Source organism: Augochlora pura, chromosome 8 (genome assembly GCF_028453695.1).
Source record: "Augochlora pura isolate Apur16 chromosome 8, APUR_v2.2.1, whole genome shotgun sequence".
NCBI classification, from domain to species: Eukaryota; Metazoa; Arthropoda; class Insecta; order Hymenoptera; family Halictidae; genus Augochlora; species Augochlora pura.
Genome location: NC_135779.1, coordinates 2,171,142 through 2,195,143, shown reverse-complemented (window position 1 = coordinate 2,195,143; position 24,002 = coordinate 2,171,142). Strand labels below are relative to the sequence as shown.

Here is a 24,002-nt window from a genome sequence, read left to right as displayed (position 1 = left end):
ATTTTATTTTATTTCAATTTTATTATATTTTTAATTATTTTAATTTTAATTTTAGATTAATTTGAATGCATTCTTCCGAAAATATTATCTTATGCAGTTAGATTTAATATGTTCTGCGTAAAACATTACATCAAGTAGAATTAGTTTAAGTATATTTTTCAGAAAATATTATTTTCCGCATTATGCGGAATTGACTATATTGTAATATGACTATATATCATTCATTGACAATATTCTGTGTAAGCTATAATCCGAAGTAATGGGTATTAATATATCCTAAGGAAAATATTATTTCAAGTAACTATCCGCAATACATGTTACATAAAATAATATTCCAATAATTATTTTCAATTCCTGTGTAACAAATAAGTATATTTAAATACCCGAAATATGAAACTTAAAATACAATTTAACTTCGATGACCCAAACTAATTAGAGGCCTGAAAGCGTTAATAACGTAGGTTATAACGTCACAATTAATTAACTAAACCGGTACAATAATCCATTGCAAAATTCGTACAATAAGTTTCGCGATATCTAATTCGTCTTCGATCGAAAATTTGTTTACAAAGATATTTTTCCACCTATATGTATAGACGCTTTCAATTTTATCGGAGTCCAGAATATAAAAAGGTTTACTTATCAATGCTTGTTCGTCAAATGCATGGCAAATATGTGTCGATCTAAAGTGTGTTTGGAATGGTATCAGAATTCCGAATTAACAATTTGGTAGCAGTGAAACGAAATGTAGTACTCGCGCCGAAGATAAAATCGAATATCAATTCTAAATAAAGTAATCTGCGGAAAACCGACGGGAAAGGAATGATAAGATAGCGTAGCAAATATTATCGGGATCGAAATACCGTCGATATTGTTACAATCGTCTTTTGTTAATCGGTACGATTATTAACAATGGAGAAGTCAATTTGAAAACTGTCGTCGAAGGAGATAAGATCTCGTGGAAACGAACGAGGTGTTTATTTTATGTACACATGTATATTCAGAATCGTCAGACATTTTCTTTTCAGTTCATCGTAATTTTTTAAATATTTTTGCAGTCCGGGGATAGTTTTGATACTATGCTTATTATAATATACTAATATATTTTTTTGTATTTATTATTTATATTGATTATTGTATATTACATATAATAATTAATATTATACTTAAAAAATCGGGAAATATTATGCATTTATTATAGAAAAAGAACTAAAAACGTATATCTCATTTCTATCGTTTTATATTTATATCGTCAGTTTTCGTACGAAAATTATGACCATCGTGTAAAAAAATATTCGAAACTAACGTTAAGTATTCTAAAGTTAAGCGTATACACTTAACAATCGCTGCGTGTCATCAAGAATCTCTCGATCGCGCAAACCGTGTAAAAATTCTCCGTCGTTTAAAATCGTGCTCGTCGATCGTCTGAAAATAAATCCAGAAAAGACGCGGAGAACTTCTGCGACATTAATTTGTAGAAAGTGTTCCAGGGCAAGAGCTGCGTATACGCGTCGACCGTATATACTCGGCCGGCCACTCGATCACTATAATGGAGTATCGAAAAGAACGGTGAACGCAATAAGAAGTAACGTTTAGGCGCTATTGTAGTCTGCGCTCGATAAGGGCACGCTGCTGGCTCCATTACGGGGCGCGCGAGTTTGCAGTTCGCGGCGCGGCTCCGTAAATTCCGAATATCGTGTAAAACGATCGGACAATGCAGCGGCCGACTATGACGCAAATTGTTATCTGGCCGCTATATCGATTCTCTATTTTATTCCTTTCCCGTCGTTAGCCATATGTCACGCAGCGTGTCGCGCGGCATTGTTTCAAGAAGCGACCAAAGGGTTCGCCCGATGCTACCGGCCAGCAGTGCCAATACCATGCGGACCGTTTATTTTCAAAGTGACGCAAGCCCGCCTTCTGTTGCTTCGTGAAAAATATAGGTTAGCGTGTTGGTCGATTGAAAAATATAAATTAATTGTGTCTAGGTTACGCCGATGCTTCTATTAATTTAGCGACGCCGAATTTGATTATATAAGTTTTTAAGGCGCATTTTACACAAATAATATATATTCACGGTTGTCAATATTAATCATAATCAATCAAATCATAAACGCGTACAAAAATCGCGGTCGCAATGGCGTACATCCCCTCTTTCGTAGTTTCATGAAATTGTTGCAATCATTTTAGCGAAACTATTCAATACATGTATATATAATATAATCGAGTACAATATAATTTATATATTTAATGTAATATAGTTCATATAAATAATATAATATAATTCATATAAATAATATACTGTAATCCATACAAATAATATAATATAATTTATATATACATAATTCAATTTGAACTATACATACGCGATAGCTTTGTCAATTGTGAACGACCTTGAAGTATAGGTTGTCGAACACTCTTATCGTAGTATCGGATATTATTACAAAAATGACAGCTTATCATACAAAAGAAGGTTTCGAGGTGACCTATTTATTTATTTCTCGGTGCATTTTCTATTCTATTTTTACAATGCGATCAACGCGTGTCTACTTAATTCTATTTGAATATCGAAACTTTAATTTCTTCGTGAACAGAAACGTTGTTAAATTTTAAACACTTTTTTTTTTACAAAAACGATCAGATTAAATACAAAACGGTAATTACATTTAAAAATATTCAGTTTAATTATTATTAATTATTCTGTTAGTCTTTAATATTATTATCTTATTATTCTTTATTTATTATTATTTTTTATTATTCTTTATTTATTATTATTTATCAACCAAGTTACTGTTTAACCACTTAAGTTTACCAGCTGTACCGTTCGAACAGTGTTCATTCGTTTATCTCGATCGCCGCGAGCCAGACTCGACAGAGTATGACAAAGGGTTGAGAACAATTCTAACTTCGCCTGGAGTAAATCCGTGGACGACGGTCCAGGAGAAAATGGCGCAAAATTGATCCAGGTGTGCGGTAGCTAAATCGGGGTTTCGACACGGTCGTTTAACCGTATTACTCAAGACCACGAATTTCCTTGTAGCCTACATCGAGGGAAGAGTACGAAACCGGATACCAAATGGTGTCACGAACTCTTTCGCCGTGTCCGATTGCGAAAAATTGACGCGCGTATATAACCCTCCTCTCGTCAACGCGTATCTCCCATGAAAGGTCGTGGAACACGCAAAAGACCCGTACGCAGGAGGTATACCCCCTTTTGTCGTACACCTGCCCCCGGGTTACCTGTGCGGTACGTGGCGCGTCATGCACACGCGCGGCCATGCGAACGCGAGCCCCGAGCATACGGGCTCGCATCGCATCGCTCAGGTGATCCCAAGTGTTCGAGCACGCACGTGATACCATACTCGTACGCAGCAATTGTTTCCACGTGGTTGCGCGAATCATTTATGACGACGATAATTCAGTGTGCACTTGGTCATGGAACTGTTCCAGATTGGACACGGTGGTGCGCTCACCTTCGTTGCCGGGGCCTCGCTAATCGAATACCTTATTATCCTGTTATGCGAGCACCCTGCGGTTTCAATGGCCCCTTGATTAACAGCGTTTCTGTAACGCTGATTGACAATGATTAATGCCGATTCCGTTGATCCGCCGATGATGGGTGCGGTCTTCCGTGCCCGCCTCGGTTGTTGCTTGCGTAATGATATTGACGTTTTGAAAATAATAGAACTGCGTTTGAAAAATCAGTCGAATCTGGTCGGAGCTTTGTTCTACGTAAAATAATATTCACCCTTAAAATAAAATTCACGCAAAAAATAATATTCTCCCTTAAAACAAAATTTATCCATCAAGTAATATTCACCTCAAAATAAATTACACGTATGAAAATAGAATAGATCCATAAAATAATATTTACTCTTAAAATAAAATTCATCCGTAAAATAATATTGACTCTTAAAATAAAATTGATCAGTAAAATAAACTTCATCCATAAAATAATATTCACCCTTAAAATAGAATTCACGCAAAAAATAATATTCTCCCTTAAAACAAAATTCACTCGTAAAATAAAATTCACGCATAAATAAGCCGTCCATTGATTATCATTTGCTATTCGAACTCGAATTTTTATAATCATTGCAAGACAAAGATAACATAAGAAAACTGTAAAAGAAAATTGTGTTGTAGATACAAGAATTCAGGCGCATCTGTCTTGAGAATAAAGACGTTCTACTTATCTAGAATCTCGAAGTTCTCACCGGTTAAGCAATTACCTTATTAATTAATATAACTCTAATACCATTTGAATAATGCCCTTTCGGTTGCAAATTTATTCAAATGTTTTAATCTATGCCGAGATGTTGAACGACGCTGCTTCCGGTAGCTGCAAGTCTCTTGGAATTACTAATCGAGATTCTCGTTAAGGGAAGAGCCGCATGAAACCGTAAGGTTTGTCGTAGAATGCTATATAACTTAACGAATACATTATATAACGAAATATAACCTTACTAAATAACCGCTATAAAAATTAAATAGAAAATAAATCAAAAAATTGTTATCACAGTCGAAGCTCGATCATGCTATTCACGTTTATCGCAAGCATAGAACTTCCTAACCTTCAAACTTGTACTACTCGTAGAAAGAATAAAACAAGTCATGAATAAATTATTTGTGTCTTCGATTAGAAGTACAAACAAGTAAGTTCACTGCAATCTTTTCGGCTGTCAGTCGTGTAAACGTCTGGGATGCTCGTGACATACATGCGCGCGCGTACGTCGTCGCGATAAGAATGTGAACATAAACGATAACAGGCAGAGTGAACGCGCGAAGCCGTAATTCGATGCACGATGACGTAATGTGTGACGAAGAAGTAATGACTTTCACCTAAAGCCGGAAACTCGTGATTAACTGGTTTGCACAGTTTAGCGTGGCGTCGTTCCCGTTAAACGACGTGTCTCCAAATTCCATCGAAAATCATCGACACGGAACAGTTTTCGCGCGCGGCTTTTCCATCGGTGAACTCCTTGTTTCATTTATCCATCGTTGTTTCTGTTCTCTTTCTTTTTTCTCTACGGATTAAGAAAGAATTCTTGATCGTTCCGTGGAGATTAGACGTTTTCAGAGCCAGCTGGCGAGGTGCGATTCAATGGTTGAGAACGGCGTTCAGACGGAACCGAGCTCGTAAAGGGTGTTACGCTGCCTCTGCAACGGTTATAACCACGCTGCGGATGTTTATGTAAATTCGCGACGTCCCCCTCGCCGATATTGAAAAAAAAAAGAAAATCAGAGCGCTCGGCTCGTTGACGCCGCGAACACGTAAATGTCCACGAACCCGCTGGACTTCATGCAAATTCGCGTTTTTCTTCTTTTTTCACGCGGATCGAAACGGGCCGACATTAGACGAGATTACCTGAGTGAGTGGTTACGTCAGCGGCCATTTCCCGTTCCAGAAACGTTTCACGACTGTATCACTTATGTACTTATCAAGTTAACAATGTTTCTGGGGTGCTCTCTTGAATTCTTTCGACGCGTTTCAAAGAACAAACGCTAGAAACGAATCGCTTTCGAGCAACTATTGAAATGTAAATTATTTCATACTAATTTATACGAGAAAAATTCGCGCATACTTCTCGAATATCCCAGAAATCTGAGAAAAGATCATCGCATGGTTTTTCAAGAAATGAAAGAATCTTTCAAGAAATAATTGCAGAGATTATTTTTTACCTCTGGATTTCAACTCCTTTCCACGTAATTGTCGTTACAGTTGCATCGATCAGGTCCTTTTAGATATTAACGACATGGGAACAGAATTTTACTTTGTCAAAGTGCGGTAAAGGGTTAAACGGAGCTCCCTCTCGAAGAGGTTCAAGCATTTCAAGTTTACAAAATTGCATTTAGTAGCAGTTTTCAAATATTAATAAAAGGTCTCGTTAAGATTTAATATTGATTTTAGTATTCAATTTCTCAGATATTCTAGCTTACAATAGCTTTCGCGTTTCTTTGTAAGATTTAAAAGAAAAAATTGCATTATAAGAACAATGAATACTCGTTACTTGAGACCAACGGATTACTAAACTGCGAGTTCAATTTCTGATAAAAATGAAGATATTGAGCCGTCAGAAAAATTTCTTCTCAATTTATTACCAACGAAGTATAGAAGCATTTCTGAGAACTATTTTACACTTACTAAAATCTGCTTTTAATCATACTTTTAAATCTCTATTGTCCCACCGTGTGAACTCGATTGAAACACGTCGAATCCGAATCATAGTAAATTTCCACCTAACGAGTATAAACGGAATTCGTTCGTGACACCCTGTACATAACGGCCGGCCGATTCTTGTCGCTGATAGTTCGGCAACTTATGGCCGAAGCATCGGGAATTACTGGACCGTCGCATGCGTATTAGTTGAAACGTTCTTTCCATACCGGAGTGGTTCACTGTCCGCCGCGGTAAGAATTATTTGAGCATGGTTTCTATCGCGATGGCGTGCGTCGCCGCGCCTCCGAATCCTTCGCGGCTACTTACATCTGTTCCACGGAGTTCCCCGATGGTAGTGCAGGCGTATCGGAAAGATCGGCGTCATTATCGTCGCTGTTATCACTGGTCCCGCGGCCGACTGATAACGAACAAGCTCGGCGAGAACAGTTAGTGCCGCGTTTGTTCCCGTCGCGCGTGGACTTTGGTCGTGTTTGCGAACGAAATACCTATCAACCGCGATACTGGTTTCGTGAATTGACAAATTGACGATACATTTGTTGTTTGTATCCTGTACATGGATTACAATAGAAAGGGCAGAGAGAGACCAGTGCAGCGAGCGAGTTATTGTTTCCTGGGACAGAGATGCTCTCGCATTGGAACGTGCAATAAGTGGTGAAAGCCGCTTAATTTTACGGAAGAGGGCAATTAAAGGCAGTCCATATAATTCTGTAATAAATCTACGATATAAAAGTACAATGGATTGAGAGCATCATTAAAAAAAGGCTAGAGACTCCGTCGTAAAAGTATAACGAAAACTAGTTTATTTATCAAGAAGCTACTAACTTATCAAGGCGCTACTTAATTTAGCAACAAGCTATTTTGCATATCAAGGAATGCCAAGAAATAGCGAGATAAGTTGAAACTAGTTTTAACATAAATAATCGTAAAAGTCACGGATTACTGGTTCGGAAATACGTAGAGTGCGATAAGCGGTAACGACAAAGGAGGGGTGCACAGACCGGAGAACAAACACGGGAAGAAATAATCGGGGCTGTCGAAACGCTGTTACTTTTGCCTTCGACTTCCTCCGATCGCGGGGAATCCCCGGTAAAGCGCACCGCGACGAAAGCGTGAGAGAGTGCCGTTATTTTTGGAAACTGCGGATTCACGCATCACCCGGGCAACGGGGCCTCCCATCGAACGGAACAGGTTCGATGCCGTCGGAGCCAATTAATTCCGCCCAATTAACATCTTGCAACGCCAATTACGAGCACGTTGACTCACAACTGTGAACACTCCGGCCGCCCCTATTATTCGGAAAATTGTTTCAACAATGCCGACGTCTATGTCGCAAGTGTTTCGCACGCGTTTGCTTCCGCGACAGGATTGAACAGTCTCCGCGTCGACGTCCCGAAAATATCCGTGTTTGCGGTGCTCGATGGCTTCGAACAGGATCCACCGTCGGTGACGTTGCCATCTGCTTCGGGTACGCCCGCAGAAAAGTTATCCTACACTGAGCCGTGACACCCATTCTAAAAAAAAAAGTCGTAAAAGTAGACAGACAGGTGAGACGATGCATTTTAGACAATAATTTCTGCCGCCGCGTTCTTCGAGTCAATTTCAATTTAAATATAGCTGAACGGTCGTTAGAGAGAACGATTGAAATGCAAACGCGTGGGGAGAAACTCGATCGAATTAATCCTCCAATTAGGAAGTTCTCAGTAGCCGAAAGGGTGGAACGCGACTGCAGACAACAGACGTTCTAGCGAAGATCGAAACGGAAACCGCAGGATCCAGTCGATCGACATCCGGTTGACACACGGCCCTCGGAAATTCTTCGCTCCGCCGTTCGTTCGACAAACAACCGTCTCAGCCGAGCGAAACAACGCGTGTACCAAGGGGGCCGCGATAACAAGAAAACCGGCGGTGGTCGTTGGATCGACGTTAAAGAATGCAAACCGCGGGCCCGATAAATCATCGGCCAATCCGAGCGGCATCTCGCCGCGGACGGAGCTTTCCGTAGCGGAGAGGTTCATCTCCGAGAAGCATCCGCGGCGAAATAAGGGGCAAATGAGCCGATCCTGGATTGCCTCGAGTGGCGAATCCCGTCTATCTCGGCCGGAATAAGGGGACCGGTGAAAAAAAAAAGGGAATAATCGTCGGGAACAATGTCATGCAGAAGGAAGATAGACTCGAAACTGTGGTTGGACTACACCCAGACGGTAAGAATCGATTGTGTTCGTGCATCGTGATAACGGTTATCCGTATTGCCGGGACTATGGCGAGGGCCAGCGAACCGTGTTTCTAAGGGTAACCGAGTTAATAAATCGATGAGACGTTATCGTGCAGGATTGAATTCAGTGCTGCTCCCCCGAGGAGGGTATTCGCCATTTTCTTTCCCTGTCTTCTTCCTCGCCTTCCTCTTATTCCCCTCCTCTTCATCCTCTTCATCCTCTTCATCCTCTTCTTCCTCCGCCGCTCCTTTCATATCTTATTTTTTTTTTTGCTCTTCGCTTTTTCTTCGAGCCTTGCGATTGAGTCACGATCAAGGCCGAAACAGTCGTCGGATGCTTTATGCCCTCCGATCCCTTTGTTCCGTCAAAGTGGAGTAAAACTCTCGTATTACGTCCGGGAAAATAATGGCTCGGGTTCCTTTCGCGTTCGACTCGGACCAGAAACGGGTTTAACTTTTTACTGCGACCGGCGTCTAGACTGTCCGGGAGAGCTGACAGTCGAACAATTTCGGTGGTTGGTCTGCTGCCCGCCGGTTGATCAATAAATTCGTCCTAATATCGAGTCCAAGGAACGTCGCACACCGGAACGGAGCGAGGACGGTAACTGGACGATCGTCTTCGTTGATTAAGGTGTCCGCTCCGGTGGACAATGAAACTGTGTGTTCGTTGAATGTTCATTCATAAATCGTTGTTTAACCCCCGCAAGGTGTTATATTACTAACAAGGAAGCCACGTTACACCCCGATTTTGATAAGACTCTGCACAACCACGAATCGAGCCGGATGTACTAATTTTTCCAGTTTCAAGAGAAATCATCCGTTTGATCAGAATCGGTCTGTTTACCTGTAAAATAAAAGTTGTATCATACTTTTCGGACCATAAATCTGTGCAAAATTTGTCTGAGAAAAAAATCGTAATTAAAAGATCGTCAATTAACATGTGCAATATTAGGAGTTTATAAATTGAAACCAGTTAGACGATAACATTTAAAGTGTAGCAACGGAAAACTAGTATAAATAATACGAGTACAAGATCTACGAAAAAGCAAAGAAGGATCTCGCTAAGACCGCATCGGGTAGTAAACTATCTCGAATCCTTTATCTCGATAAGCAGGAAATGAGATTGTAACATTGATGCGTTTATGGAAATAACAAAGTAATATCATAATTAGATGCCGCTATATGACCACCGCTAAAACCTGATTAAATTATAGTACTTGATAATACTGTACGCTACAGTTACCGAACATCCTATGTTTAACTACTAAAATATAGGACAACGTTGAACAGAAGAGGCGCATTACATTGTTAAAAGAAGAAAAAGCTGGTTAATAATAGACCGGCGTACCGTTGACGCTTCCTGTGCGCTGGCGTGCTATAAATCCCAGAATCGGTGACCGTAAACGATTCATTCGGTGTTATCAGTCGTTTCTAATAATTATAACGTCATAAATCACATCTTGGGAAAACTTGAAATCCTGGTATAATGTTTGACTGCAAGATATTCCCAGCGCCTTCCTCATGGCCGTTCTTAAAACGACGATTACGATCGTCGCCATCTTGTATTATAATGACTAGATTTGTTTCAACTTCAATGAATCAACAAAGTGGTTTATTTATGGCCTGCCTTTGGAAGAAAAAAGGTCCAAGGTCATAACATTTGTCCGCTACAACCCTAGGTTTTAAAGGACCGAGATGGACAGCTATTGTGATTCCACGTATCCGCTTTTGGGAAACATATGAGTATTGTTTCAGGATTATATAAAAAATTGACTGCTTCAATCTGCACAGACAGATATTTGTTCTGTTAATATTTTTACTGAGACGAAAGTAATCGGACAGTGTTATAAATTCTTAAAATGCTTTTACTGTCCGGCAAGCAGTCTGATCATTTTTGTCATAAACGCTTAAAATCCGCAGACTAGTTTGACACAAGATAAATATTTACGAAGAACGAAATTATCTTGGAACGCAAAGCTTTACAGGATTCGGTAGTTCTAACGTTAAATATATGCTTCGCAGGCGACTTCCGTAAAAACCGGATACACTTAGCCGGCAGCGCAAGAAGGTCTCGACGAAGTCGTTACCTAGCAATTGCACAACTATAGCGGGCACAAGGCGCCGACCGGTAGAATCTCGTTTTCTAGGACAATCGCGTAGCCGAGAACGATCTCGTTCAGACAAGATCAAGAACGACTGTTCGCGTCGATAACATTCCACCGACGTTAATATCTGATGTCGTTGTGGAAACGGAGAACCTATGAGGGCAACGGAACCGCTTATGTACACGTGACATATGGATTACAGCTGATATTGTTCGTTTATGACGGCAGCGGTCATATCTGATAATAATATTTTCCTAATTCTTTTTATCTATTCGTTTTCTAGAAACAATGATTAACAAACTTCGTAGCCGTTCAAAATTACCATAAAATTAAAATTTATAAGCGAGTGATATTTTAACTATTTTGTATTCTAAACATCGTAACAACATTCGCGCGAATATATTACAACAAATATCAGTTCCGGAAACTAAACAAAACTTACGTCACAAGCATCAAATATGTGGAAAATGAAAAAGTAATTTTTCAAACCGCTTTACAAAATGTGAATATAATAGGAGGGATGCATTTTGTAACTGCGCTATAATTATACCTTTCTTTCAAAGTGGTGAAAGACTCGTCCAGATAATACCTAGCATCATTTAATGCTGAACTTTTTGCAATTACTGCGCGTTACTTTCACTCGCCGGAAGTAATTACTGTAATATCTTAGATAATACGAAAAAAGTGCTTGCACGACATAATGAAACTGTGAGAGCTATGATAATGATCATTCCACAGGAATGTCAGTTCCGGATGCGGGCACAAGAATATCATCTCTTCTTACAAAGATTTAAGTTGTAGCAAAAAGATTTCTAAATTTTTTTATAAAATTTTAGTATTTTCAATGTTTTTAATATTTTACGTGTACATATAATATCGAAATCATTGATATATTTAAACCAGCGCCTTTACATCTCCAAACAATTCAAGTTATTTGGTCCAATTTTGAAAAAGTTATTTTATAAAATCTCTGTACGGTTTAACGGGCGACCGTATAGCTCATAAGAATCAGTGGAAGTGAATGTGAAGCGCGTAGTCCTCTTTCTAAACCAGTCGCGTCGACTCATTAGAAATCTTGCAAAATCGTCCGCGTTGCGAACGAAGAATTTTAAGTACCAGCGATGATTCGATCGCTTAATCCCAGCACGCCGTGATCCGGAAGACTGCTTGTGTCAGCTGTTCGTTACTTCGACTCGCAATGACGTGGTGGGTGGAAACGCGCAGGTTAGTTTCACGGTTTACCTGGAAAAAAAGACGTGCTTTGCTTCACGTTCGCGTTACGTATGGTTTATCGGTGGTCCTACCTGTTTTCGTCCCGTCGCCAAAGAGACGCGCACACACAGAATACGTACGCAACATTCGTGCACACGTGAGCACGCGGAACAGGGCTATTTCTCTCTCCTTCTCGCTTTACCTGCTTTTCTTACTTTCTTCCTCCTCCCCGCCTGACACCGTAAGTCAGGGCTGCACTTAGAATCCTCGAGTTCCTGGCTCCAGCATGCTCCACTCCTAAATACATAGTAGAAACCTAAAATCTTTACCTTTTCCATTCTCCAAATCCATCTGGGCACAGAATATAGTTATCACGATACTTACCAATTGTTATTCCTTTTCAACCGTTCTCATTGTTATTGTCATTTCATGTTCGATAATTTTTTAATGATCGCCACGAAAATTGTATATGACTCGTCATAATTAATATCTCAATTTTCGCTATCGGAATATTTAAATTTACAATAGAACATTGCACATGCGCAGTCATAGAAACATTCAGACACTACGCTACTATAAAAATGAATTTTCTGTTCAATGTATTAACTATTTACGTCTAAAAGAACGATTTCTTCTAAAAGAACTACTTTATTTATTACGTGGAATAATTCATAATCTAACTTATTAAGATCGAATTCTTAGTTTAACTAACATAGTCAACTTAATATCTAATTCGTCCAACGTTGAACAATAAGTAACGAAATAATTTAAACTGTGTATATTAAAAGCACAACCATTGCTTTCGAAGAAGAATGGAATAATCGTTATTCTTCCCGACGCAGCGAATAATAATGTTTTCCCAAATCCGAGTCTGCAACAACCCTCTCCCTACCATTCTTTACTCCCTCTTGGGCCTAACTGTCCACTCTCTGACTGACCAGTTCGTAACCAAAGTTCGACTAGCTTGCATTCGGTGTTCGTCGCGCGATTCGTGGTCCGTTTGTTGCAGCGTCGTCGAATGAAAATCACGAATTTCTCGTCGGGACGGCACGATGGGCTAGAAATCCGTTGGTAACACGGAAAAATAATCGGAGTGCTTTTAGAATTCGAAGTGCAATATGTCAGGTACGCGAAAACGTTCGGTCGTTCGCGCTGCTCTTCGGAAAGACTCGGTGACCTTCGGCCGGTCTCGGTTGTTCTCGACTGCGTTCGTAACCGGCATCCTCGAGGAGGCGACGCACGACAGATGCCTCGAGGACCAGTGACAGAAATGTTATGTCGAAATCAGGTAAAATCCAGTTGACTCGTGTGCGATTGTGCGGTGAAATCCGGATGTGTGTTATGTCGGCCACGTGTTTGGAAACCTTCACGAGAATCGGATAAACCTGTGTCCCTCCGGAAGAAAAAGAAAAGGTAACGATCACGAAAATAACGACAGGGAAAACACATTGGAATTTTTCATTGAAAAAGCACCGTGAACAACAGAACCATCGAGAAACCGAAAACTTCGTCGAAATATTCCAGGTTCGAATTGAAATGCTCAAAGAGAAAACAATAGAACAGAAAATTATGTTCCGGTTAGGGACTTAAAAAAAAAAAAAAGAAAATTGAATTGCGCGCTCTTGCAGCTGGAGTAGGAGGAAATGCTCTCAGTGACCTGTTGAACAAGTTACAGTATAAATTGTATTAATTAGATGCACGAGGAATAAATGACAAAATAAGCGATAAATTTTATAGAAATCGCAACGTGGACTGAACACGTTCCGTCCGTCACAATTTGCCACGTTTCTGCTCTGATACGCTTTCAACAAGTTCCAGTTACGACCACTGTAAAGTTGGATCGTGACATCGATCAATTATCCGGTGTCAATTTTACGTACGCGTTACCTGTAACCGTTTCGTTATACGCGCGGAGCGAGAGCAATGAAATTTGTCGCACGCGCCGTTTCTTCTAATTTACCACAGCGTGCAACCACAATTACATTGTTTGCAATACTGCCGCTTGACGCAATCGGCGAAGGCTGCACGACGAATGACACGATTCCGTGCTCGCGGTTGCTGGAAGTAAGTACGCGCGTAGACTTGGCAATTTAATGGAACCTAATTCTTCCAATGCCATTAGAAAACGATCAGCCGATAAATCCTTGATTAACGCTAACCCTACCACCGCCGGTCAAACGATCGGTTTCACAGTTTTTATTTCATAATTATCGAAATTAAAAAGCTGTTTCCATTAAAAACTGCTGAAAATATTCCTTTGTTCGGGCACATGCTGTTTTAAACACGACGAAGAATTTGAATAAATCCCAACTCGTAATTCTTATGAGAGAATTTTTGTTAGCCGCTTTCAGACCGCGGCATATTTAATGTTAATCGCTCCTTGGCGCGATTCGTCGCCGCTGTCGCGGGATTTTAGTGAAATCGCGACGTTCTACTTGCCGATTTCAATACCGGGTGCACACGGGGTCAGGAGAAATGTGGTTACGTACAGTTATTGCGCGTTTCGTGCGATAATTATGGATCCTTGTTCGTCGGTTACGCCGGGACGCCGGAGAAAGTATGTTTCTCAGTTATCGGAGAGGAGAATGCGACGGTTTTCGTCACCCGAGAATGCGGCCGATCGTTTTGTCTCGTCGATTTTTCTGTGAGAACGACCGACCGATCGGCTGCGAAACCGAACCGTTCGCCACGGGGGGGGGGGGGGGGGGGGGGGGGGGGGGGGGGGAGTTGGAAGCGATGTTCGGCTCTCCTGACCCCTACACTTGCTTCTGGAGAAGAATTTGATGAACGGTCGAAGCGTGGTACGCGGGTAACTGTACCACAAAGGAGAGGTGTCTCGCACAGTGACGATTCGAGACGAGCCGAGCCGAGGCCGTTTGACCTCCAATCCGCGGCACCGTGCCGATGGACCGAACGAAAAACCGTTGGTCAACAACGGAGAAAGTCGCAGCACACTTTTTCGTCACCTTCGTGAGCCACTTTGTAACCTGAACTGGATACGTGGGTGTCGGATCTTGAGAACGCGTACCCACGCTTTTTAAACTTGTCACAATCGGGGTGTATGCCGACGGCGACGGTCACGTGACTTCGCTTCCTACGAAAAACATGGGCAAAGTGTAAATTTTTATAAAAAATCTGCAGCACTTTATAACTTAATGTTCAAGTTTCTAACCCCTTAATCATAAAGAAATGACAATTTTACAACTCATAACAAAAATACTCATTCTACGATTTAGGTTAAAGTGCTTGCGGATGATAGTCATAAATTTCGCATATTATAGAATAATTTTATGACATCTTGTCGAAAGAAACTCGATAAAATGCGTAGAAAATTGATGTTAGAAATAGTGTGAAAACGATGTGTAAACTTGAACTTTTATGCGTAAATTCTCGTATAGAGGAAAATATAAACCATAAGGTGGACATGTTGAAATTTCTCTGCGCCGTAAAATACGGTTCCCTGGAGAATTACACGATTTGTTTCTGCGCTCCTTGGGGATGTATAATTTCTCCCGCACTACCGACAGCCTGAGAAACTTTCGTCCTAATAACTTGGAGGCCTCGCAATCAACACAATCTGTTAGCCATGTAGGAATCGCGTGTGCAAGATATTCTATTAATGGCCGCGCCATGAATTGAATTCTCACGTGCGCGACAAAAATAATCATTTGCAACATTTGTAAACGGTATAATCCGTTAAGAGATACCAGTGAGAAATTAATTTTAACCTTGAATGTTAATTTCTGACGTGCTACAACATTCTCGATTGATTCCAGCGATACGATAAAATATCAGTAAATATTGTTGCGACATCGAGATGGCTCGGAATGAAATATAACGATAAACAATTAATACTACTATTCAAAAAGATTTCACACTTATATTGTAGCCAGCAAATTCAACATTAATAAATCTACCGATTCATTCATCTCTCGCGTCGATTTAGATATTTTCAATAATCATGCAATCAAATAACGTGATCGCATAAATTCTGTCCAACCAGATTTCTAATAAGTTCAAAATAACATGTTGTGATTGATTGCACGGCGCTGACGTGCTCGTTGGTTTAGAATTCTTGGCATTCAGGACACGGACGAGTCATCTGCACTTTCTAGACATTGGATACGTACTCCTGCAGTCCTGGGGGGATTCCTCGTGACGTCATACGATATGAATTCGTCGAGCTGGGGAAGAAGGTCAATTTAAAAATGTCCGAATGCTTCGCCGCGTTCAGCGGAACCGGAATTCGCAGCTTTTTATATTTGATTTCGTTGAAACCTGGAATGATGTCAGGTGCGGTCATCTTAGTCATCGGTCAATGATTTCCGTGACTCGTCTGTCCCTGAGCAAAGCAATTTAGTTTGCTATTTATAGAATAAGCATTTAATTAATTCCTTTTTTTATTGAGAAATAGATTGTCACAGCCTCTATTTATTTGATTATTATTTTTACAATAATAATAATAATGTTAATTACTTTAGTCACTGTTATGTAAAATTTTGAAATTTTTGTATTACCGATATAGAAGAAGCAATCCTTCATTGGCACGATTAAGATGATCGATTGAAAGGTACGTTTCGTGCGTAGGACTCTGCGAGTGAATTTTCAAAATTCAACATTGGACAGCTAACAGCACACGTGACAGCCTTGCATCATACTCGATCCAATTGAATAACTTCGGCATTGGCGTATCTTGCTCTCCCACATTGGTATTTCGAATATAAATTGCACCGAAATTTCAAGAGAAATGCCACGTTTCCTGTTACCCTGACACCGCTGCTAATATGGTTATTATAACGCAGACCTTTGTTCCAAAAGCAAATTATAAATAAAAATCTACTTCCCTTCGCAATAACATTATTAACATTTTGAGGTTGTGTCAACGCTATAATCTCTATGATACTGTTATATACAACGGTATTAGTCAGCCCAGTAAACTGCAAACAAATCGATGTTATTCACCGTATCATCTAACTTGAGTCCAACACACTCAACGGCGGAGATGCATCTGCGAGGCTCGCAGCCCGCGGCCGCGAACTGCAACAATCGCGGAGCCATTAGAGCCAGAGTCGCGGCTGAAAGCATTCGAAGATACGAAGTGGGTCGTTCTTCGGGCACGGGAAAACCGGTGAAGATGGACACACGACGGGATACGTCCGAGGGAAATTACAGTGCGTCCCGGCCGTTCAAGAAAAAACAAGCTTATCATTAGCAGAAGCATGATTTACCGTGGCGCAGCCGATAGATTAAAGGGTGTATTAATTGCGGCCGTAACTTAGCGCACAATCGGACGAGGACGGTGGCGTCGCCGAGGGGCGGGAGGGGTCAATGAGAGAGACGCGCGTTGCGCTGACTCGAAAATCGAAGATCTCGAGCGGCGGATTTACTTTCCCTGGCGGCGAAAGAAAACCGGCGCGAGGAAGCGGCCCGCGGCCGGTTACGTTTCTCGCAGCCCAGCCACTGTAATTACACCGCGGCACAGCCGCGAAAATTTGCGGCTTCCTGCGATCCGTTGCTTCCATAAATTTACTGCCGGGCTCCCCGGCTTATTGCGCCACTGACAACGGATCTCTTTGCCGGGTCTTTTACCGCCGAACAAGAACCGACGCCGCCGCGCGCGCCCCTCTCCGCGAATTTATTGCGAATTTATTGTCCCGGCCCAAACGCTTCCGAATAACAAATAACGCGGTCGGAACACCGCCGCCTATTATTTTTGCAAACAAACGCGGGGATCGATCGCTTAGAGCGATTTCGAAAGAAACGCTCAGAGGTTATAACGATCACATGTAACGATAATGTGATAGAGGGACTAATAATTCATTAATTACCAATAATAAATTGAAAAACGATGAACCTGGTATTATTTTAGAGCTCGGGTCTAGAGTTTATTTTATTCCAAGGTATTCTTGTATAGTATACGAAAAGATAAAGCAAAGATTATGATAGAAAACATTTGTATTAACGTTGAAAAATTTTTACCCCTATTTTGCTCCCCTTTGTAATTATTCACTCTAGAAATTGATGCGCGATTTTGTCCGGTGATTTCGTCGAATTGGTAATAAAAGAGGTACTAGCAATTTTACGATAAGGTATATATCTTTATTATTTACTATAGTCTGAATTGTTTATTCGCTTGTCTTGCAATTATTTTGGTCTGGATGGCTTTATAGAAACGCAAGGGATTATCGTGTCGCAGATTCACTGCGAGATACACATCGTATCATTATACCACGTTGTTACCAAATTACTATAATATTGAACTTACGGCGGGAGTATTACACGCCTGTTTACAGTTACTTGCCACCAGAAACATGGTGGCGAATGTTAATTGGCGGTTCGCGCGTATTTAAGTAAGCGAAACCGGCAAATGGCGTTATTCGTAGCGAACGTGTTAAACGCATGGTTCCTAACGGTTCCGTTTGTAATAACGGTTACGTACTCTTGTTAATTGCCAATTTTCTCGTGCGTGAAAAAGTATGGTTCGTTGTAAGGTCCCTTACTTCGGCCATATTTATGAACACTAATAAATAAAAATGAAATTCTCCATTACGAAAATACAAATTTACATTTTCCATTGGCTGACTTAGAAAACAAAGATCGAATAAACATCCATTTCTCAATTTTGTTTAGGTAAAGTAAATTTTTACCTCTGCTTTAATTTAACTTAATTTTTATTTACTGTGACGTCGAGTTACTACAATAAGATTTGAAGTTAACACATTCCACATAACGCAATTGGAGTTAACAATTCCAAATATGAGAATATTTCTGCGATAAATTTGTATAATAAACTGCTTTATTTAAACGGGTATTGTAATAGCACCGTTATAGAAGAATATACATTAGCCGCGTTCAGATATGGTAGCGCCGATGTTAAATGTAGACTGTATTTCTTCAGACACTTAGCTGTCATATTAAAATCATTTCCGTCGACGATCTAATATCGAGAACGACAATCCAGTTTGGCAAGGTTGCTCCGCAGTCACCTTCGGTCAGAGAAGGCACAGAATAGACCAGCCCCGGCCAGACCTTAAGGCAAGGTCCGAACAATGAATCCCCCATTTCATTTCGGCTGGGCTGCCCGATCTTTTTTTTATTGCTCGCTTGGCTTTACCAGCTCTCGCAGGTCAGGTCCTTCCGGTTTTCTTGTTGTCTACACCTGGACGGATTCCAGGGTTCCGGCGAAGTCAGCCTTCAAGGCTCTTTCCTCCTTGCGGAGCCGGGCGAAGGTCTTTTCGTCTTTCGTCGTCCCCCATTGTTCCCATCTCTTGGGTCGCGGTAAAAGTCCCCGTGGCTCCTTTGATTTCGTGACCTGCACCATTCGCGTGCATCGAAACGTTTCGAAATGATCAATACCGACCGTGCGATAGTCAATTCCAACTTACTGTACTATAGAAAGTTCGATTTTATACTGCACGTGTGTATTTATACCGTATTCAAATAAGCTTTATAAATAGACTGCGGGTCTTCGCGCGCTTATGGCATACGCAGACTTTGAAAATTCGAGGGAAAGTGTGAATTAACAAAAATATTGAGCAACATTTACATTTACGTTTCTTCTAATCATTATAATAGTTTATAATTTATATTTTGTAGTTTATACATGTGGTGTATGCTATATAGTTTACATTTTTGTAGATTATGCTTTATGTTATATATAGTCTTCACAGTTTATATTCAACTCCAGTTGTACATTAATCTTATGACAGATAAAGATATATGGTAAAAGACATTTTGTTTCGTGCATTACAAAATTGTAATTGTAATTTTTCTAAGCATTATTTAACTAGTTAAAATATCACTGTTCAATTAATACATGATTACCAACTTGTTCACTAATATTTGCAGACTTTCTGTGTCTTACAGTTGCTGCAACAAATTTTAATCCATAGCCTAGTAATTAACCTTTTGCATTCTATGCTATTTTAATTCTAAATTCAGAATAATCCTTCCGATCCACGGTATTTTTATTTTATATAAATTATCGTATTTAATGGATATAAAATTGAATTTCGTAACTCGTATAACAGTTTTAAACGTTTTTAATCGGTATAATTCTTTAAATCGGTAATAATTTTTCGGATGATGATGCGTTTCAGATGGAGACCGAGGTGCGAACGCTCAAGCAGGAGCTGGTTCGCACCCAGGAAGCCTTGAAGGCGGCCACGAAGAGGTGCCGCGACCTGGTGAAAGAGCTGGACAATCGCACCGTGGGTCATGAGTCCGAGAGGAGTCTCCGGGACCAGCAACTCTCGCGAATACTTCGCGCGCTGCTCGTCCTGGAAGCGCGGCTCAAGCAGGAGCAGAAGTCGATCAGGCAACTGCTCTGCGAGAAGGACAATGTCATTAGGAACCAACAGCTGGAGATCGCGAGGCTCAGGCGTTACACGAAGAACTACATCAAGTGCAAACGCGAGCAGACCCTCGGCAAAACCTCGATAAAGATGGAAACGGCAAACACCATCGAGGAATGCCATTTACAAACGTCCAACGTTGAAGTAAATATGATGATCTAATCGATTAGGTGGTCTCGATTTACCTTCAAAGTATTCTTTCGTGTGACGCACCTTTTTATATAAATATCAATATTTGCGTACGATATTTACAAAAATGTCTGAATATTTTTGTAGCTCGTCGCTTAACAACATGTTTATCATATTTTATTAAAAGGTCGCTTGAAATGTCATAAGCTGAAATATAGACAACTGTTACGTTGATACGCCCGTGAACAACATTTTATATGCTCCTTAGGCTGCTTTATAAAATACTTTTTCATATTAAATTTCAAATGAAAAATTAACGTGTTCCGTACAAATTGTATAAACGTATAGTTATAAGTATATCGTAGCGTAGCTTCATCCTTTGCGAAGCTATTTTATTCTCGATGACAGAATTTTGTGAAAGAGAATCTTCAATTTATTCTTTAAATAACGAGATTACTAAGTTGCGTTACCGAGAAAGTCTTTGAGAAATTCTTGATCGTAGATTTATATAGGAAACGCGAAGAAGAAGTAATTTATTTACTCGTAACAAACCAAATAAAGAAATTGAAATCCGAACGTCTCTATTTTAGGCGGACCTTAGGCAAGACAACAGTATTAGCAAGGACATACAGACGCTGAAATGCGAGATAATCACGAAGTTGAATTCGTCGGAAGTACCTGTTACGCTCGAGGGATTGGACAGAGGAGTGAAGAAGACCCACAGCTTCGCCGGTAGCGATATCTCGAAAACGAGTCTAACTAGTAGCGAGAACACGGACGTGTCCATTATCACGACCACCACGGAGGGCAGTCCTTCGTTGCTGAGCACGGAGGGTTTCTGTGAAGGCGAGAGCACGGACGTCTCCCCCGGCTCGACGCTGAACAAGTCCAGCAGATGCACACCGACCATGGTCACCGACAGCGAGAACGAGATCACGATGATCTTCGACGACAATGACGACGAGGACGCCATGATCATGGAGAAAGGCTCGAAATTGCCCAAGAAGAAGATAGGTATAAGTAGATTAAAACATCAGAAAGCTTGCAAAGAATCGGAGGTGATAGAGGCTACGAGCATCGCGAGGACTGAAAGCAAGGACGATGGGATGGACTGCAATTTCGCCTCGGAGGACGAGGAGAAAGAACACGAGCCTATTTATGTTAACGCTTGCAACGAGACCAATACCAGGAACTTGGAGCAAATCGAGACCGTGTCCGAGCCGCTGAAAGCGAACGAGGATTATAGCAATAATAACAGCAACGACGAAGGTGGTAATAACAACGCCAATGAGAATAGCATGTAAGTATCCGTCTGTGAGCAATTTTTATTCGACACTTTACTGAAAATGGTACTTCGAAGAATATTTATTGTACATTATTTCTTAGATATGTTAAGATAGCAAAGAAACTCCTGGTTCACTTTAAAGTTACAATTTATGCACCATATTCTAATAATGTACTAAATATGGATTGTATTGTGATTTGAGAATAGTAAAATAGAATGATAATTATAACGGTGTGTAATAATAATATGAAGCTGTGAATACGACAAATGTTAATATTTCTGCGTACTTTTCAGAGCCCCAAAAATGGAGATTGAAGAACAGAACACGGAAGAAACCAGCGGGAACTGGTACAGCGACCCGGACGAGGATAGAATCAACGACGACGTTTTTAGGCACAGCACGTATCGACCAAATAGCAACCACAATTCCGTCTTGGAATGCGTGAACCAGATCCTTTTGAGAGATATGGAGGAAGAGGAAAGCATACTCTCCGTGCCTAGAAGGTTCAAGCATCGGGGTAGAATCGTCCGGTTTCAGCCGGCAAGATTATCCGACATTGAATCGGTTGGTTCTGAAATGGAAAGGAAGAATTCTGAAGAACCCAATACGGAACAGGAGGTACCAGCCACCGAGTTCCACGATGTTCCTGTAAACAGTTTCGAGCCGTCTGCCACGGAAGATGAGTTTGGAATGAGTCTGACCCAAACTGTTCCTACGAACGTTGCTACAAATATCGCCAGTCAGGAGTCAAGCTTGGAAGAAGAATCGGAGGAATCGAAAGCCATTCCTATTGTAATAATAGAGCCAAAAGTGGAAGTCGAAGAAGCAAGGAATACATTTCCTTGTTCACAGGTACAGAAAGCGAAAGGAGCGAACGCAAGTCCTCCTTTGAAATTGGAGATGATCGAGGAAAAGGCCTGTCTGCAAATCTCTTCCAAAGGATTGACTATAGCAAAGAACCTCGACTACGAGGATATCGAGTCTCTACCGGAAATAATATCGCCCCCTCCTAAAACGCCGCCGGCGTTGCCGCCTAAACCGCAATTCAAAAACAACACGTTAATCCTGAAGAAGATCCCTAGTCCCTCGTTTCTGATCGACGAGACGCGGAAGAAGCAACCGTTGCTCGAATCTGGTTCTTCCGAGCACAGCAAAAAGATCTTCGGCTTCATATCCTCGCCGTTAAAATCGGCGGGAATAAACATAACTTCCGCGAGAAGTTTAAACTTCGACGACGCTATTAATAAAGCCGCAGGAACGAACGAGGAAGGGAACTTCTGGAAAAATCGATTCAATAACGTTCGTTCCTCGTTCCAAACGCGACAAAACAGTCTCGAAGCTAACGGAGAGCAAGCTAGGAAGGTGCCTAGAGTGACCAACATCGTTCGACATTTTGAAGAATTCAAAATAGGCGGCGAGTCCGAGGAGCAAACGAAAGAGAGAAATAAAGCGAAGGAGAAGCACGTACATGCCGAGTTCGATCAAGAATTCGACATCCGGCAAAATTTTGAGGAGTTCAATCTTGACGAGTGCAATTTATCCGATGATCCGGACAGGCCGGAAGGCGATGGTTCAGAGAGACTTGGCAATCTTGGGGCCACGGTTAGTCAGAACGAAAAGAACGGCACAACCAAAGACAATAATAATGTTCCTGTTACTACGACGACTAATTTGAGCAGCGGTTACGATCACTTCCTAGAAGCAACGGGTCTGAGCAATAAATCGATATTGACGCCATCGAGGTTGTTGAGTAACCACAAAAGTATGCTGAAACCGAAAGACGTGAAATATAAGAATAAAATCAAAGCAACCGCTGTATTAGAGAAGCATGGTGTTTCGGCTACCAGCAATACTACTCACGTTAGACATTGGACTGGACCGTTCGTCTGACGACTGGCCCAAGTTTTCCCAACAAGCCTATTTCGACAAGAACCTTGTGATGATGGGAGATAATTTATTTATTTCGAACAATTACTCCCATGATATTTGTTAAAAAGTGAAAACGGATAAGAATCGCAGACTGTGCTGTGGGAATACAGTTTATTCATAAATAGAATATAAAATATAATATTGTAAATTGTTATAAATATTCCTCTTATGATGCAATGCCTTTTCACATTTTTCTTGTTACGCGAACAATGCGAGAGACATAGGAATCAATTTATTTATAGCAGCTTCCATTTGAAAAGTATTCTGATGTGTTGTATATTTTAATAAGATATTTCTTACATATTTATAACATTACTAACGAAAGTACTAAATGGAACCTATATTTACGTATTTTAACTTCGATTTTCTTGCTGTGAGTTCGCGAATAAAGTCGTGTATCGCGAATGTGAATACTTTTATTGCGGGAACATTTTTCGTTCTGTTGTTTTCTGTCATGGAAAATTCAGACTTAAAATAATCAAGTTACAAAAATTATACGATTGTATGTAATTGTGAAGTAAAATATGAATGAATGGAATCTGTGAGATGTATTAAATGTTTACATTTAAACGAGTCTATGACATTAACCCGTAA

The 24,002-nt window shown here is 40.7% G+C and overlaps 1 protein-coding gene across 8 annotated transcripts in view; it reads left to right on the top strand.

Moving 5' to 3' along the window:
• The window catches only part of LOC144474435 (uncharacterized), a 67,829-nt gene extending 44,240 nt beyond the window's left edge, over positions 1-23,589 (top strand). For 6 of the 8 annotated variants that reach the window (XM_078189262.1, XM_078189261.1, XM_078189265.1 and 3 more), the window contains 3 exons: positions 19,810-20,208; positions 20,784-21,493; positions 21,773-23,589. In XM_078189262.1, coding sequence (XP_078045388.1) covers positions 19,810-20,208; positions 20,784-21,493; positions 21,773-23,369 — 2,706 coding nt within the window. In that variant the 3' untranslated portion in view covers positions 23,370-23,589. Of the gene's footprint in view, positions 1-6,670; positions 8,383-12,716; positions 13,124-19,809; positions 20,209-20,783; positions 21,494-21,772 lie in introns of those variants that run through there. The other 2 variants (XM_078189263.1, XM_078189264.1) reach the window with 2 other exon arrangements.
• Positions 23,590-24,002: the final 413 nt, after the last annotated feature.